Here is a 14,913-nt window from a genome sequence, read left to right as displayed (position 1 = left end):
AAAGGAAAGGCCTTTATTCATTAATGAGTGTTCTTCTTGAGTTAATGTATAGGAAGAGAAATTGACCACCAAGTCCTTGCTTTTTTTCTTTGATTGAATCTGTAATTGTGTGGAACTGTTTGAGTGGATTTTAGTTATAATTCATTTTAAACTAGAATTGACATTTTCAAATTAAAGACACCTTATGGATATTACCTTGAGCTTCATTGATGATATTGAAGATAACAAAGTCAAATAATTCCCTCTACTCCTCAGAACTACAGGCATAATCCACCTGAACCATCTTCTGTCACAGTTTTACAGAGATTGCCTTGGTCTTTCACAACACCTCTTTGTTCTAGTGGAAAGCACAGAGATTTTTCTCCATGTTTTGCCTCCTAAGCATAGATTATTTTGGAACCCTACAGTTTATTGTTAGCTTATTTTTATTATATATGATGAGCTTTCCATGCTATTGTAGTTCTTTCCCTTCCCTTCCTTTCCACCACCACCTTTCCTGCCATCTGTTACATCCGTTAACAGTTAAGGGGGCTGATGCTATATGATACCAGTGAATCTGATCTGTAGTGTTGAATGATAGGGTCACCCACTGGCTTTCCAACTCCCAAATCAGATTCTGCTAGCTCTGTGAAACTCCTTTCATGTGCTAAAACGGACAGTGCCACTAGCTAGAAAAGAGGTGTTAAACCTCACAATACCTATGAACTTATGCACTTCCATGTTGCTTTTCTATATGAAGCAATGCACAGGAAATGAACATTGACACTGGAGATAAATAATTGCTGGTTTTGTACACAAGTGGCCAAAACACTACAAAGCCTGGGAGATTAAAAACTGGCTTAATGGATGTAATGTAATCCTCCCTTTGTCCTGCTAGAATCCCCAAAGCTCTCTTATTGACTAGCAGAAGGTCACACATACACCCCCTTTGCAGGCCATACTCCTGCTAAGAGAGTGGCTTGTTCCCAGCCTTTGTTTAATCATAAATAGGAACACAATGAGAAATAATAAAATACATTTGTAAACAACTATGATTAACACAAAGTTGTGAACATGGCTGACTCAAGACTGCACCACATTTATAGGTCACTGACTGGACCAGACTAACTGCTCAGCTAACCCAACTAGCTTGAGATGGCAATATTTTAAGAGGTGACAGAGAAAAAGCAGACAATCTGTGTGACACCTCAAGATCAATGCTGTTTCTAGGTTTTGGAGGGATCTTGAGCCAGAATGGTTAATATAACAGTGAGTCTGCTTCTTTATAAATATCACCACCAGCTTCTCCTCCTAATCATTTTTCTTGTGATTACTACTATAACTTGCACATGTATCATTAAAAGGCTGTGACATCTACTGCTAAAATATATACATGTGTGCACACATGGGAAGGATTGACTAATGCAAATAAAATACTATATAATACAATCATAAAGCATATTATCCAGATATAATACCAAAAGTAAAGAAAGTGACAAATATACAGGATGATAAAACAAAATTAAACTAAATTGCCAAATGTTTTAGAAAACAAGAACATTTTCAACTGGGATTTAAAAACAAAGAGGAAAGGAGCAGAGCAGTCTGCAAATGTTCAGGGAGACAATTCTAGTAGTATGGAACAGTGAGTAAGAAAGGATGAAGGATGTGTCCAACAGATGCCCATCCAGGTCAGTACTTGTAGCAGTAACACCTGAGATTCAGAAGAAACTGGGAAATTCATCTCATAAAATAATCTGTGAGGATGCTGTTAATGTTAAAGTTGGTCCCAAGATATGGTATGGAGACACATAATATTGCAACTGAGATGAGACAAAGTTTGTGCAGACCTAGTCCGTGGGAACTCTGGATTCAATTAAATATTGTGTTAACTTATGTCACCTAGTACAGTGTGACTTTCTCCCTCAGCCTCATACAGATTTGGAGAGAACATATTGGGTGTGTATATTATAGGCTGGATATTTTTCTATGCATTTTGCAGATACAAGACTCTGAAAATAAGTTGTTGGTTGTAAATCATGAAAATCTGTGTACTTCTCAGGAAATTAAGCATGTATATAGATTTAAGATCATTTGTTCAACCACCTAAGTATCAACAATAAAATAAAATAAGTACAGGAGAGTCTAGCAAAGAGAGAAAGAAATGGAAAGCTGAAAAGATTTACTTATTGATGCAATAGCACTAAATCATGCTGAATTGTACATGATGCAATCACCTGATCACAAGTAACCAGAATAATAAGCAGTTAAAGATGGGTATCTTATTTGTGACCTGTCCATCCAGTGTGCAAGTAAAGTACTAGATAGGGCAGAACATTAAGATTCAACTTCCCATTGAGCCATTAAGAGAGGGACCATAATTCAGTGGTAAAGTACATGCACATGGCCACAGGTTTAATCTCAAGCATTTTGAGCTAAAGTTTGAATGTGTGGGCCCCATTCAACCCCCACTGGTTTTGTGTGTTGGACTAGGATTCCAGGAGAACAGGGTTCAAATCCATGTTCGGCTGTCGAAGCCCATTGGGTGACCTTGGGCAAGTCACACTCTCTCAGCCTAAGAAACAGAGGCAACAAATCTTACTATGAAAACCCCATGATACATTGACTTTATGATCATCATAAATTGGAAACAACCTAAAGACACACAACAACAAAGGCCTTTCAAGGCTGATTGCTTAAGGGGACTCGGCTTTGCATCATGTGCTTTATTGTTTATTTGCTGTTTTCTTTTAAATGATTTTTAAATGGTTATAATTTTTATTGATACAGTTGTTTAAATACTTTTTAAACTTTTGTAGTAATTTTTAAGTATGTTTGTTTTAATTCTTGCCAGCCACCTTGCATTCTGAACTGGGAAACAGGCAGGATAGAAATATAACACTGAATGTTTATTGTTTGTAATTGTTTATTTTTTGATAACATTTTGAATTAAAAATGATTTTTATAAAAAATAGCCAGGTTTTTTACTCCATGTGATGTGCTGATATTTTAATAAATATTCCTTTTCAAGGGTGAGAAGATGTGGTTTGCATGAACTATAGTTGGAACTTTTTGGTTCATTGGCCATTTGCTTTCCATATTCTTTTGGGTGCTTACTCTTTGCATGGAAGGGCTAAATGTACTTCTCTGTGAATCGCTTACCATTTCTCTTCATATAGGCACTCTGATTGTACTGAAGCACCCGTACCCCAGAAAAGTGGAAGAACCTTCCATTTACGAATCTGTGCGAGTTCACACAGCAATGCAAACAGGAAAAACAGAAACTGACCTCATCCCCAATGCACCCTCGGTGAGTTGTCTGCTCTTTTGTTAGTTGGGTTGAGCACTGGTTGGAGTTGATGAACCTTTTCATGTGGGAATAGGATTTAACTGGGGCTGGCATGAAATCTTTAGAGGAGAAGTATCACAGAAATTTCAGAACTGTGGTAAAAAATAAACTCTTAAAACTGGAATCATACTATGTCCAGAAAACACACAACAGGAGGGTTTCACAGAAAACACAAAAAATAGCTAGGGAGAAAGTAATAACACTTTATTACAACAGTGTCCTGAAGGAATGAAACCACAACTCAACCATTATCAACAATGACCACATTATTATGTATATAACCACATTGTAGTAATACTACAGAACACAGGATACATAATACAAAGTACAGTAGAGAACTATATATTCTAATAAACAATAGTAAATTCCATGGTGGTTGTAATAGTGCAGCAATATAGTTCGTGGAAACTGAAGGTAGTAGATGGATATTAGACCTTATGGAAATCATGTTGCTGGAACAGAGGTTGTGAAGACCAGAGGAAGCACCGTGGGCATAGTTTCCACAGGATCTGATTTCACTGGATTATTTACTACAGGAACAGTTACTTATCTCCAGGATATAAGGCTCACAATAATGGTATAGGTTTTTTCTGACCTTCAGTGTTGTTGAACCATAGAATCATAGAGTTGGAGGAGACCTCAAGGGCCATCCAGTCCAACCCCTGCCATGAAGGAACTCACAATCAAAGCATCCTATAAAGCCCTATATGGCTTGGGCCCAGGGTACTTGGAGGACCGCCTCTCCCCATACATTCCGCCCCGCACACTCACATCTGCTGGGAAGCAATTGTTATGTGTCCCAGAGGCAAGATATTCTACCACCACTCAGAGGGCCTCTTCTATCTCGGGCCCCATCCTCTGGAACTCGCTTCTGGATGAGCTCCGCTCGGCCACCTCCCTGGAACACTTCAAAAAGGGGCTTAAAACTTTTTTGTTCCAGCAGGCTTACCCCTAACATTCCATGTCCCCCCTTCTCTCTCCTCATTGTTTTTGCAATTTTGTGCTAGTTGGAAAACTTTTTAGCTGGATTTTAACTGTGGTAAGATGTTGTAAGATTTTGTATTTTCTGTATTTTAATTTTGTTGTATATTGATTGTATTGTGTTTTTGGCTATTGTGACCCGCCTTGATCCCAGGAAAGGTGGGCTAAAAATAAAGCTTTTATTTTATTATTATTTATTATCCCCGACAGATGGCCATCCAGCCATCTCATATCAATTGTTTGTATGCTCTATTCCATCCATATAGTTAATTGGAATACATGGTTCTCTACTGTATTTTGTATTACATGTTTTGTATTCCTCTAGTATTACATACTGTATATACTCATGTATAAGTCTAGAAATTTTAGTCAAAAAATTGACCCCAAAAACCCAAGTCGACTGATCCACGGATCAATGTAAGTACTGTACTTTAAGTCTTATAAAAAAAAGGAACCACCCCTTGGTGAAAGGCATGAGTATAATCTGTCCTGGAAGCACTGATCCCCCTTTACTCTATTATCCATTCAGCTTTTAGTGTGAACACAAACAGTTATGCCTGTTGGAATTCTGTAACTTCTTCCTTTGCTTCATCCTTTAGATCCTTTGTTACATGCTCCTAAATTTTACCCATGACTTAACCACGGGTCATATCAAAATCCATTATTTTGGCCCCAAAACCTGCTCTTGACTTAAACATGAGGTCGACTTATAGTCGAGTATATATGGTAATACTATGATCATTAGTTTTTTGTGGGTTTTTCGGACTATGGTCATTGTTGATAATGGTTGAGTTGTGGTTTCATTCCTTTGTGATATTATTGTAACAGAGTGTTAACATATTGTTAGTTTCTTCTTTGCTATTTTTTGTATCACACTATGGCCACCACCTTGTTAGTGATACACACAATACCGTGTGGATCAGTGACATCATCTTCTGAGACCTCCAGAGGGCCCCAGTGGATCTTGATGGAAGATGTCCCAAGATGAGAATGTAAACCATTTTGAAGAAGAGTTATATTGTAAGAATTCTTGGAATAGACTGCATTGGAGGTTGGTGAACTCCCCTTCTTTGGAAGTTTTTAAGCAGAGATTGGATTGCCATCTCTTAGAAATGCTTTAGCTGTGCATTCCTGCATGGCAAGGAGTTGAACTAGATGGTCATTGTGGCTCCTTCCAGCTGTATGAAACTATTATTCTGTATCCTCAGTTTGATTCCCCTTCTCACCTTCTCCAGCAATGGAATGGAAAGTGGTTGGGTCTGTTACAATGCATCAGTTGGTCCTGGGGCTGATACCAGAGGTCAATAGCCTCCAACATTTTAAAGATGAAAAATGGGACATGTGTGGCAAAGCAACATTAGAGTGTAGTCAAGACAGCAAAAGTTATTAATGAGGAAGACAGAAAAACTAGGAGAGACTGCAGCAGTTTGCCTTTGACTTACTCTATTGGGAAGGGCAAGATTTCTCCTTTTTCCTCTCCTCTCCCTTTTGCTGAGTTAATTAATTGCAAACTACATTTGCACTTTGAACTCAGCTTGCAGCAATTGAAGTAAACTGAGTAATAAGGAGGGAAGTGGGAGGAGAGAGAAACTGGACCATTTTAAAAAGAATCTGAAAAAGACAGAGGTTTAATTGGGACTACCCCTTCCGAATCAGGATGGTTGGAGGGTATAGAGTCCCGCATGTGAAACCCTTATGCTCCACTCAACCGCATAGCATTTCAGCCTCTGAATATGAAACCTCAAAATAATCCAGAGCAGATTCAGGTTCACCTGTGGAGGTTAATAGTGGACTGCAGAGAGCTGGTGGAGTCAACAAATATTATCTTTCTATCCACTCGAATCAAAGTCTCCTGGTGACTAGAGCAGCCTTTTGTGGGCAGGTAGCAGACAAACATAAATACAGTTGTTTTTAGGGGAACAAGAATTCCCCCAAAAACCTTTGAAATAAACCAGCTTGCGTGTCTCTTCCTTCTGTAGTTTGTTCCCATCTTACATACTTAATGAGGTTGAACAGCAAAGCCTATTTCAGCAGTTAGTGCTCCATTGCTGCACATGCATAATGGACAAAGAGCACACTGTTGCAAGTCATGTGGTGCTCAGTTTGACCCATTATGTCTTTAGACATCATTTATTCCCAGAATATAACAAGCACTCCCTTTAATATATGATGCAGGAAGATTTCCATTTTACCAATGGAATTACTTTGCATGTTTATCTCAGGTGAAGGCAGGGCCCATGTTCTTGGCAGGGAATTCAGTGACCTAGAGATAAGGACAAAATCAATGTCCTTCATGAGCTGCAAAATCACTTCCAAGTATGTTTTGTTTTGTTAGCAATATTGAGGTGGAATGACTCATTATCAAAAGGAAGATTTGCTTGTCTTTCAACTCCCCCATCTTCTCTTAACACTAGTGAATAATTTTTAATCTCTTTCCTTACAGTTAGGCACAAAAGAAGGCTACCTAACAAAACAAGGCAGAATAGTCAAGGTAAGAAACGCTTGTGCCTTTTTTGCCTCCTTTTTAAAAAAATTGTAAAGTCATACTGTTAAAACACATGTTTCTGGACAGGTCTAGAAATATTTATATATTTCCTGAATGAAACCTGAATGACTAAAGCTTTCCTGAGGGATAGGCATCCAGCCTCTACTTTAAAACCCCCAAAGGAGGAGAGTATATATACATAGACCTGTCTAAAAGCATACATTTTAACAGGCCGAAGCATACATTTTAACAGATTGATAGATAGACAAATAGAAAGATAGATAGAATCTATGAGGGAAAATAGGTCTTAAACAGGGATGAGCAACGTATGGCAAACAGGCTGCTTGTGTTCTTCCACTGGGCTGAATTTATTTAGGCAGAAACAGCATTCACTCTCTCCTGGGAGGATTCCAGAATATCACAGTGTGTATGTGTGTATGTGTGTTTTAACTTTTGGTGTGGTTTGAAGAATTTGTACCATGATTAAATTCATAACAGCCACTCCTGGGACAATCACAAGTCCTCCAAACCCACCAAAAGTTGAAAAATAGAACCAAAAGCTAATTCCAGTGTTTATTTTCTCCCCACTCCACCCCATTTTTGAGGTGGGGCTGCTGGAGCTCACAGTAGATCCCCAAGACCATTAGAAATTGACACTTTCTGGTCTAAAATACTGATGTACACCTTTGCTAGAATCCTGTTGCTTAGTCCCAGCTGAAATAGATCAAATGACTCAATTGTTGAACAGTGAATCAATACATAGATAAATCTAAACTGATTCCATGGGTCTACTCTAGGCAGTAGCAACAAGAGGATTTAGGCCCTTGTATGCAAGAGGTACTGGGGAGACCCTTTCATTAGGCAGTGTGATGCAGTTTTATGAGGCTGCTGATTCTGGGTGTGCCCAATGACAAACAAGTGTATAAGCATTTAATAGGAGCAGGAACAGCTTCAGGTGGATTTTCTGCTCATGTGCCAATATGATGTGATTCTCACTGTGAAAAATTGCCTTAGTAGAAATTTCTCAACTGAATTCTTTCTTTCCTGAGAAAGGCTTCCATTGAAATGTGTATCATTTTGAAACCTGCCTCTTTTTTATTCTCCTTCATAAAATATGCGCCCAGCATACCACAACTACTTTCACTCCTTTCTCCCATTTCCTGATTTCCTTGTCTTCAGTTTAAAATTTCAGAAATTTGCCTGGACATATAGAAACTAGTACATCAGCAGGACTGTATGAGACACTGAACAGTTTCTCTATCTATTGAAATACTTACTCTTGTACACTTTGGGATGGGGGAAATCCATAGTCCTTCAGATGTCAATGAATTCCATTTTCTGCTACCCCTAGCCTGGCCAATTGTTAGGGATCATGTGAGTAGGGGTTCATCAAAATCTGGGTGATCAAAAATTATCTACTGTGGTATATGAACCTTGCATGAATATGGACATACCCTTATAGAAGGCAGGAGAACAAGAGTACAGGAAAAGAGATTCCACCTCAACATTAGGAGGAACTCCCTGCCAGTAAGAGTTGTTTGACAGTGGAACACACTCCCTTAGAGAGTGGCAGAGTCTCCTTCTTTGGAGGTTTTTAAACAGAGGTTGGATGGCCATCTGTCAGGGATGCTTTGATTGTGTGTTTCTGCATGGCAGGGGAATGGGCATAATGGCCCTTGAGGCCTCTTCCAAATCCATGATTCTATGCTTCTAAGAATGAGGAAGAGAAAAGAACTGTTGATCAATGCCCTTTTCCATATCTAATTTTATCTTTGTATTACATTTCTTTCCCTTTCATCTTTCAGAACTGGAAAACTAGGTGGTTTACACTGCACAGGAATGAACTGAAATACTATAAAGACCAGACGGTGAGCCAGCAAGTTGGACTTGGACATGTGTTTTTAATTATTTAACTCTGCTGTATGTTAACCTGATCAGTGAGATCCTCCAGAACCTATTGGCCCAAAGGAAAGCCACTGGGTTGTGTTAATACATTTTTTTTTCCTGCTCCCAGTTCAGTCCTGGTTCCCAGTCAGTCTGTCATTATTCTTATGGAAGTAACAGTAATGCATTTCCATGGTTTGTCACTTCACTTGATATTGGTAATATGTTAGAGATGTAGGCATGACTTCTCTATTATATGTTGGAGTATGTTCAAGAGAGAACTAATTTAAAGCCATGAAGGGAGTACAGTTTATTATTATGGGACAAGAAAGATGGCTGCTGTGAGGTTTTCTCCCTGACAGTATTTCTTACTCATCTCTTTTCATCTTCACCACATTCTTTTATAACAGCCCAAGTTAGAAGTATGGATTATATGCATGCTGAAGAATTAGGTGCTAGAATGGAATATTCCATTTCAGCTGGAGTGGATAAAAGTAAAGCAAATTGTTCATCAGTGAACCTCTCATTGCTATTACAGTTTTGTACTTGCAAAACTTTTTTTTTACATTGGAGAACATTCTAAAATATGACATCTCTGTCCACTTGCACTGTGAAGTAGGACACTCCATTCTACCACTTCAGGACATTATCATCTTATTCCCATTCCATTTATTATATGGGTAGACCAGACCTGCATACACTCTTACATTGGGATCAGCAAAAGAAAGAGAGAAGATGGTCTTCCGCTGTCAAACTCTCCGGTAGAGAGCCTTCTTGGGCTCCAGACAATTATTCATTTCTTTAGAAGCACATCTCTCATTAAAAGGTTTTTACACTCGGAACCTTGGGACAACTCCTTCTTCCAACCTTTTTTCTGGGCATTCTTGAAAGTAGTTTTAAACTCTTCATGGAACTGGACCATGCTAGGACCACCTTCTCCACATCTGCTTGTCCAGATGCAGGGGTAGGGAGTCATTCCCATTGTGGGAATTTGGCCAAACCATCTGGAAGGCCAAAGGGTCTCCAGGCATTCTATACATTAGAACAATAATGGGAAGCTCTCCTCTGAGTGCTCCTGCTCAGAGCCTGGAACAAATACGTTTTTGGACTATACCTTCTACAATTCCCCAACCCCTGCTAGTCAGAGAATTCTGAGAGATGTAGCCCAAACTTGTTCATTATCTGGAATGTTGTTGTTTTTTTTTTGGGGGGGGGCATTCTTTCTCATTTAAATAAACCCAGAATAATTGTTTAAAAAATAAACTTATTTTCAAGTCCACAGAGCCAATCAGAGCACTTGACTTAACAGAATGTTCGGCCGTACAGTTTGACTATTCACAAGATAAAGTTAATTGTTTTTGGTAAGTTTAAGCTTAAATAAAACCTTGGGGTTTTTTCTTCTTCTTTCGGAAGTGTCTGAATATTCCTGAACCATCATGTATAAAACCACTTTTTTGCCTCTTCCAAAGGCATCCCAGTGAACGTCCAATACAACCTTTCCAAGTTCTGCCTATGGCACTACCCCAACAACATAAATGAACTACTTTTACAAAGTCCAGAGAGATACCTTCTCCTGTTTCCTAACAGGAAAACCCAGTTATTTCTTCATCTCCTCCCTGACTTTGTTCTATCTTTCTTGCTTTCTGGGTAAGCCTTCTCAAACCTGTTTCTCTGCAGATCTGTTACACTTCAAACTCTAACAGCAAAGGCATGCTGGCTGCAAACATTGTGGTTTGTAGTCCAGCATATTTGGAGGGATCTGAGCCAGTGTAGCATAATGGTTTGAATGTTGGACTATGACTCTGGAGACCAGGGTTTGAATCCTTACTCAGGTATGGAAACCTAGTAGGTGACCTTGGGCAAGTCACACACTCTCAGCCTCAGAGGAAGGCAAAGGCAAAGGCAAAAACCCCTCAGTACAGATTTTGCCATGAAAACCCTCATGACAGGGTCACCTTAGGATTGCCATACCTGAACGCACACAACAACAACAACAACAATTTGGAGGACACCAGTTTGGAGAAGGCTGTTCTTTCCAATTCATACATCTTGAGTTACATGTTTGTTGTGCCTTTGTTTAATATATAGAATTTTATCAAATTATAAAATTCCTGTTGATGGATCTTGAAAGTGCCTTGCTAGATCTTAATTATATTTATCCCATTCCGTATGTTGCCTTCAAGTCTCCTGTTGACCTATGGCAACCACATGAATTTCATAGGATTTTCTTAGGCAAGGAATACTCAGAGGTGGTTCTGCCAGTTCCTTCCTTTAAAATATAGCTTGTAGCACCAGGCATTCATTGACAGTCTACCATCACTACAATTCTTTAGTTTGAATGCATCCTTGGTAAACTGTGGGGTTGGCAGCACTCCTATTAGATAGATTTGTAATTGGTTGACAGACCAAATCCAGAGAGTTCCCACCAATGGTTCTTCTTCATCCAGGAGAGAGAAGGGCACCTCAGGGATCTGTCCTGGACCCAACATTGTTCATCATACAGTATTTATAAATGACTTGGATGATGGAACAGAATGATGATAGAGTAAAATGCATGCTTATCAAATACCTTTCCCCTTCTTGACAAGCTAATTCTTTCTTTGTTCAATTTGTCTTTGGTAACATAAAACACTTGTGTTGGCAACAATTATTTCTGCTTATGTTTGTTGTACCTAGTCTTTATATATTTATGCTTTTTCGCAGCTTAGTATTCCCACTGAGGACATACTATGTGTATGCAAAGACTGGAGTAGAAGCAGATGAATGGATCAAGATATTACAATGGAAGCTGGTAAGGCAACATATATTCCACAGAGGTGTTATCATTAGGTATTTTTATGATAACAGGCAAAGTTATGGTGACAATGGGCAGGACTGAATTTCCTTTTTAGTTTCATGCTAGCCTTTAAAAGTACTTCAAAAAGACTGACATCTTGCTCAATAGTTGCGAGATTATAAACCAGGCTGCATCTACAATGCAGAATTAATGCAGTTTGACACTGCTTTAACTGCCATGGCTCAATGCTATGGAATTTTGGGATTTGTAGTTTTGTGAGATATTTATCCTTCTCTGTCAGGGAGCTCTGGTGCCACAATAAACTACAAATCCCAGAATTTCATAGGATGGAGTCATGCCAGTGAAAGTGGTGTCAAACTGCATTAATTCTTTAGTGTGGCAGCTTTTGAAGGCCAACACATTTTCTTCCTTGGATTAGTGCCCCTGTGCACACAGCAGGACACCTCTGGTTTCCTTATCCATTTGTAACTGTTTCTGCAGTGTCAAGGAGTTAAAATTGAGAGGATAGAACTCTGATTTTTTGTTCCCCAACCTGCTATTGGCGTTGCAGCCATAATCTGTTACTGTTCTATTGAGGTGTCAGAGGGAATGCCACTACACTGAAATTGCAGAAAGAAAGGGGGTCCATACCAACTGAGGTGGGTGGAAGAGGTGGGGGGGTGACTCAGTAGGAGAACGAAGGGCATGGCAGCTCAACTGTGGCAAGTCTAAGTGTCCCTGCCTTTGGATAAATTCATTTGGTAAAGAGCATGTGGCTTAGTTGGAGTACCCTCCAGGGGTGTTCACTGCCTGTGAAGATCCATGTTAGATCAGTTTCAAAGCCAGTCTAGTCCCACACACTGTTCCTGCCACAGCCAGCCACATACCTGTGGGAAGTGCATAACTCTCATTATCGCAAGCAGTGTGGGCAATGGTTAGAGATGATGGGAGCCTTGTAGTCAAAATATTTGGAGGGCTGTTAGTTTGGAGAAATCTCTGCCAGATCATGAGAGTAAAATGTCAAATAACAAACAGTTTCAGATGACTGTTGCATGACACAGCAAAAGTGCAAGAAGCACTAAAGCATCTGTTTGGTCCTGCTTGGGGAAAAAAAGTCTACCTACTAAGGCAGTTACAAATATGTAACATAGAGTTACACATTTGTGACTTTTTCATTTTTAGGATCTCATTGATTTAGGGGATACATGGAGATTATGAAAGTCCCACATTCCTTACTAACCCAGAAGCAGCCACTGTGAGGGTCTGTGTATGTGTGTGTTGTTCTCATCAATTGGGAAATATTTGACTGGCATTTCCATCCTCCTCCTCTAAGCAATCTGCAGTGAAAGGGGGAATTGCAATAGGAATCCTGCTTCTGCTTGATGCAGTGGAGATCGCTCAGAGGATGGGATGCTTGATTGACAGGGCAGATCCCTATTGCTCCCAGCAGCTGGTAGCCATTAAGTGGGGATTGGGGGGTCAGGCCAGGAGATACAACAACACTACAGAACTACAATGGTTATACATTTGTAACTGCCTTAGTGTATTCCAGTCCTGGTTTGCAGAAGCTGGTTTTTTTTACTGCACACAACCTTAATTAATTAATTAAAAGTATTTCTGTACCTTACCCTTCCATACCTTATGTTCCTTACACTTCCTTCTCTGGCAGATCGAAGCTACTCCAGCTAAATAAAAAAAGCAGTAACATAGTGTTGCTTTTACCAACATAGTGCCTTTTCCTTTTTCTTCACCTTTCTGTTAATTAAACAATATATTTCTCCCACCTTATTCTTTGTCTAGTCACAGATAAGGAGAAAAGCACGCCAGCGTGATGCTACTCTCAGTCTGTAGCTATTTCTGTATCAATTCAGACCACACAGAGACCTATGTTGATTCATACCAATGCGTGATGAAACCCATCATGAAGGACAAAAGAATACCTGTGCCAGTTCAAATGAGAAATGCATGCAGTCCAGCAATCTTTCTCCAGCACACCCACCAACATAGACCATATGCATCCTACTGCAAAACTCATGAGCAAGGTGGAGGTGGCATTCTTGTTCCTTCTCATTATCTGTTAATCTGGAGATAACCAGCTTTGAAGATGGATTTTCCATTTTTAGCTAATAGACACTCAAGAAGTCCTGTGCCCTGTTCATTTATTTAACCCTATTTTAAACTTATTCTAGCCATGGGTCATCTGTATATCTCAGTGTGACAATTTTTGTTCACAGTGACCACAAGCAGCAGTTCTTGTATATTCCAGTTTTGCAGTGACACACCAGATCCTACTGTATGAGCCATTTTAATGCATCTGCAGAACTGAATGAATTCCAAATCCCATGGTTGGCTTAAGGAGTTTGGATATTTTTATAGCAGGAGCCACTCAATGAAGATATTACAGACTTGGCAACTTGTGTGCATGCTTCCAGCCATTTTCGAAATTGTAAGCAAGCATAAACATAGAAAAAATGTCAGGTACCTCCCTTGCTGGATCTTAAGAGGAGCCCTGCTGGATCAGACCAAAGTCTTATTTAGTTAGCCTCTTGTTCCTCATGGTAGCCAAACAGATGCTTATGAGAGATCCAAAATAAAGTATGGGTTTGTGTTACTGTACATGTGGGGCATACTATTATGTGCCAGTAACTCCAAATCTTTCCCACACAGCTTTATAGGGCAGTGTTAAGGTATAGAAAGTCACAACTCTTGAGTTTGAAATATTATGAAAGCACTTGACAGCAAATAGTTGCCAGTATGCACTCAGCAAATATCCTCCATCTGTAGGTGAGTGGGTATGATTACTAGGAGTATTAAGAACACTCATCTAATTGCCCCATGAAACAAGACAACTGTTAGATGCTCTATCATAGTAGTTAAGAGTTTATTTTGTATTTTTAAAAACCTTTGTGAAGACAATATTTTATTGTGTTTAGTATTTAATATGGCTCTGTCTTTGTAGAAGAACATTTCAAAATGTAAGTACAGTGAGCTGAAGTGTGTATATACAATAGGACCACTTAATGGAAGGAATTTGCAGATGTTTTGGAAAGAACTGTGTTATGCATTTTGTACTTTTACTGTATACTTTCTAATAAATAGAAAACAATTAAAATAGATTTTTTCTTTGATAGGATGGTGTAATACAAGCATTTTCAGGCTTTACAATGGGGGGCGGGGTGGGGGGTGGGAAGGGGCTGAAGGTGGCTCCTGATACATATTAGAATCTTGTCCATGGGGTTGATGTCTTAAAAACTTAGTTCTCAAATGCTTAGTAGCATTTCTTTACATTTTTAGAATTTCCAAAAAGCATTGAGCTAGTCTCGCTGCCTCTTATAAACCAGAAGTGACTTTTGGGTGGAACACTTAAAACCCCTGGAGCAGCAGTGTGACTATATGCATGTCTATTTGCTAAGTTCCATGTGGCTTTCTCCCAGATAATCAGGTACAGAATTCTAGTTT

General features: G+C 39.3%; 1 protein-coding gene across 3 annotated transcripts in view; it reads left to right on the top strand.

The window, feature by feature from the left end:
- DAPP1 (dual adaptor of phosphotyrosine and 3-phosphoinositides 1) overlaps positions 1–14,546 on the top strand; it is a 44,620-nt gene extending 30,074 nt beyond the window's left edge. For 2 of the 3 annotated variants that reach the window (XM_089527085.1, XM_089527086.1), the window contains exons 4-9: positions 3,159–3,289; positions 6,753–6,800; positions 8,600–8,662; positions 9,954–10,039; positions 11,382–11,469; positions 13,255–14,546. In XM_089527085.1, the coding sequence (XP_089383211.1) occupies positions 3,159–3,289; positions 6,753–6,800; positions 8,600–8,662; positions 9,954–10,039; positions 11,382–11,469; positions 13,255–13,305 (467 nt within the window). In that variant the 3' untranslated portion in view covers positions 13,306–14,546. The remainder of the gene's footprint in view (positions 1–3,158; positions 3,290–6,752; positions 6,801–8,599; positions 8,663–9,953; positions 10,040–11,381; positions 11,470–13,254) is intronic. The other variant, XM_089527087.1, reaches the window with a different exon arrangement.
- Positions 14,547–14,913: the final 367 nt, after the last annotated feature.

The sequence above is a fragment of the Sceloporus occidentalis genome, unplaced genomic scaffold (assembly GCF_023333645.1).
Source record: "Sceloporus occidentalis isolate IW3139 unplaced genomic scaffold, rSceOcc1.0.p SCAF_5, whole genome shotgun sequence".
NCBI lineage: Eukaryota > Metazoa > Chordata > Lepidosauria > Squamata > Phrynosomatidae > Sceloporus > Sceloporus occidentalis.
Note: the sequence above shows the minus strand (reverse complement) of the source record. Positions and strands in the feature narration are given on the sequence as shown.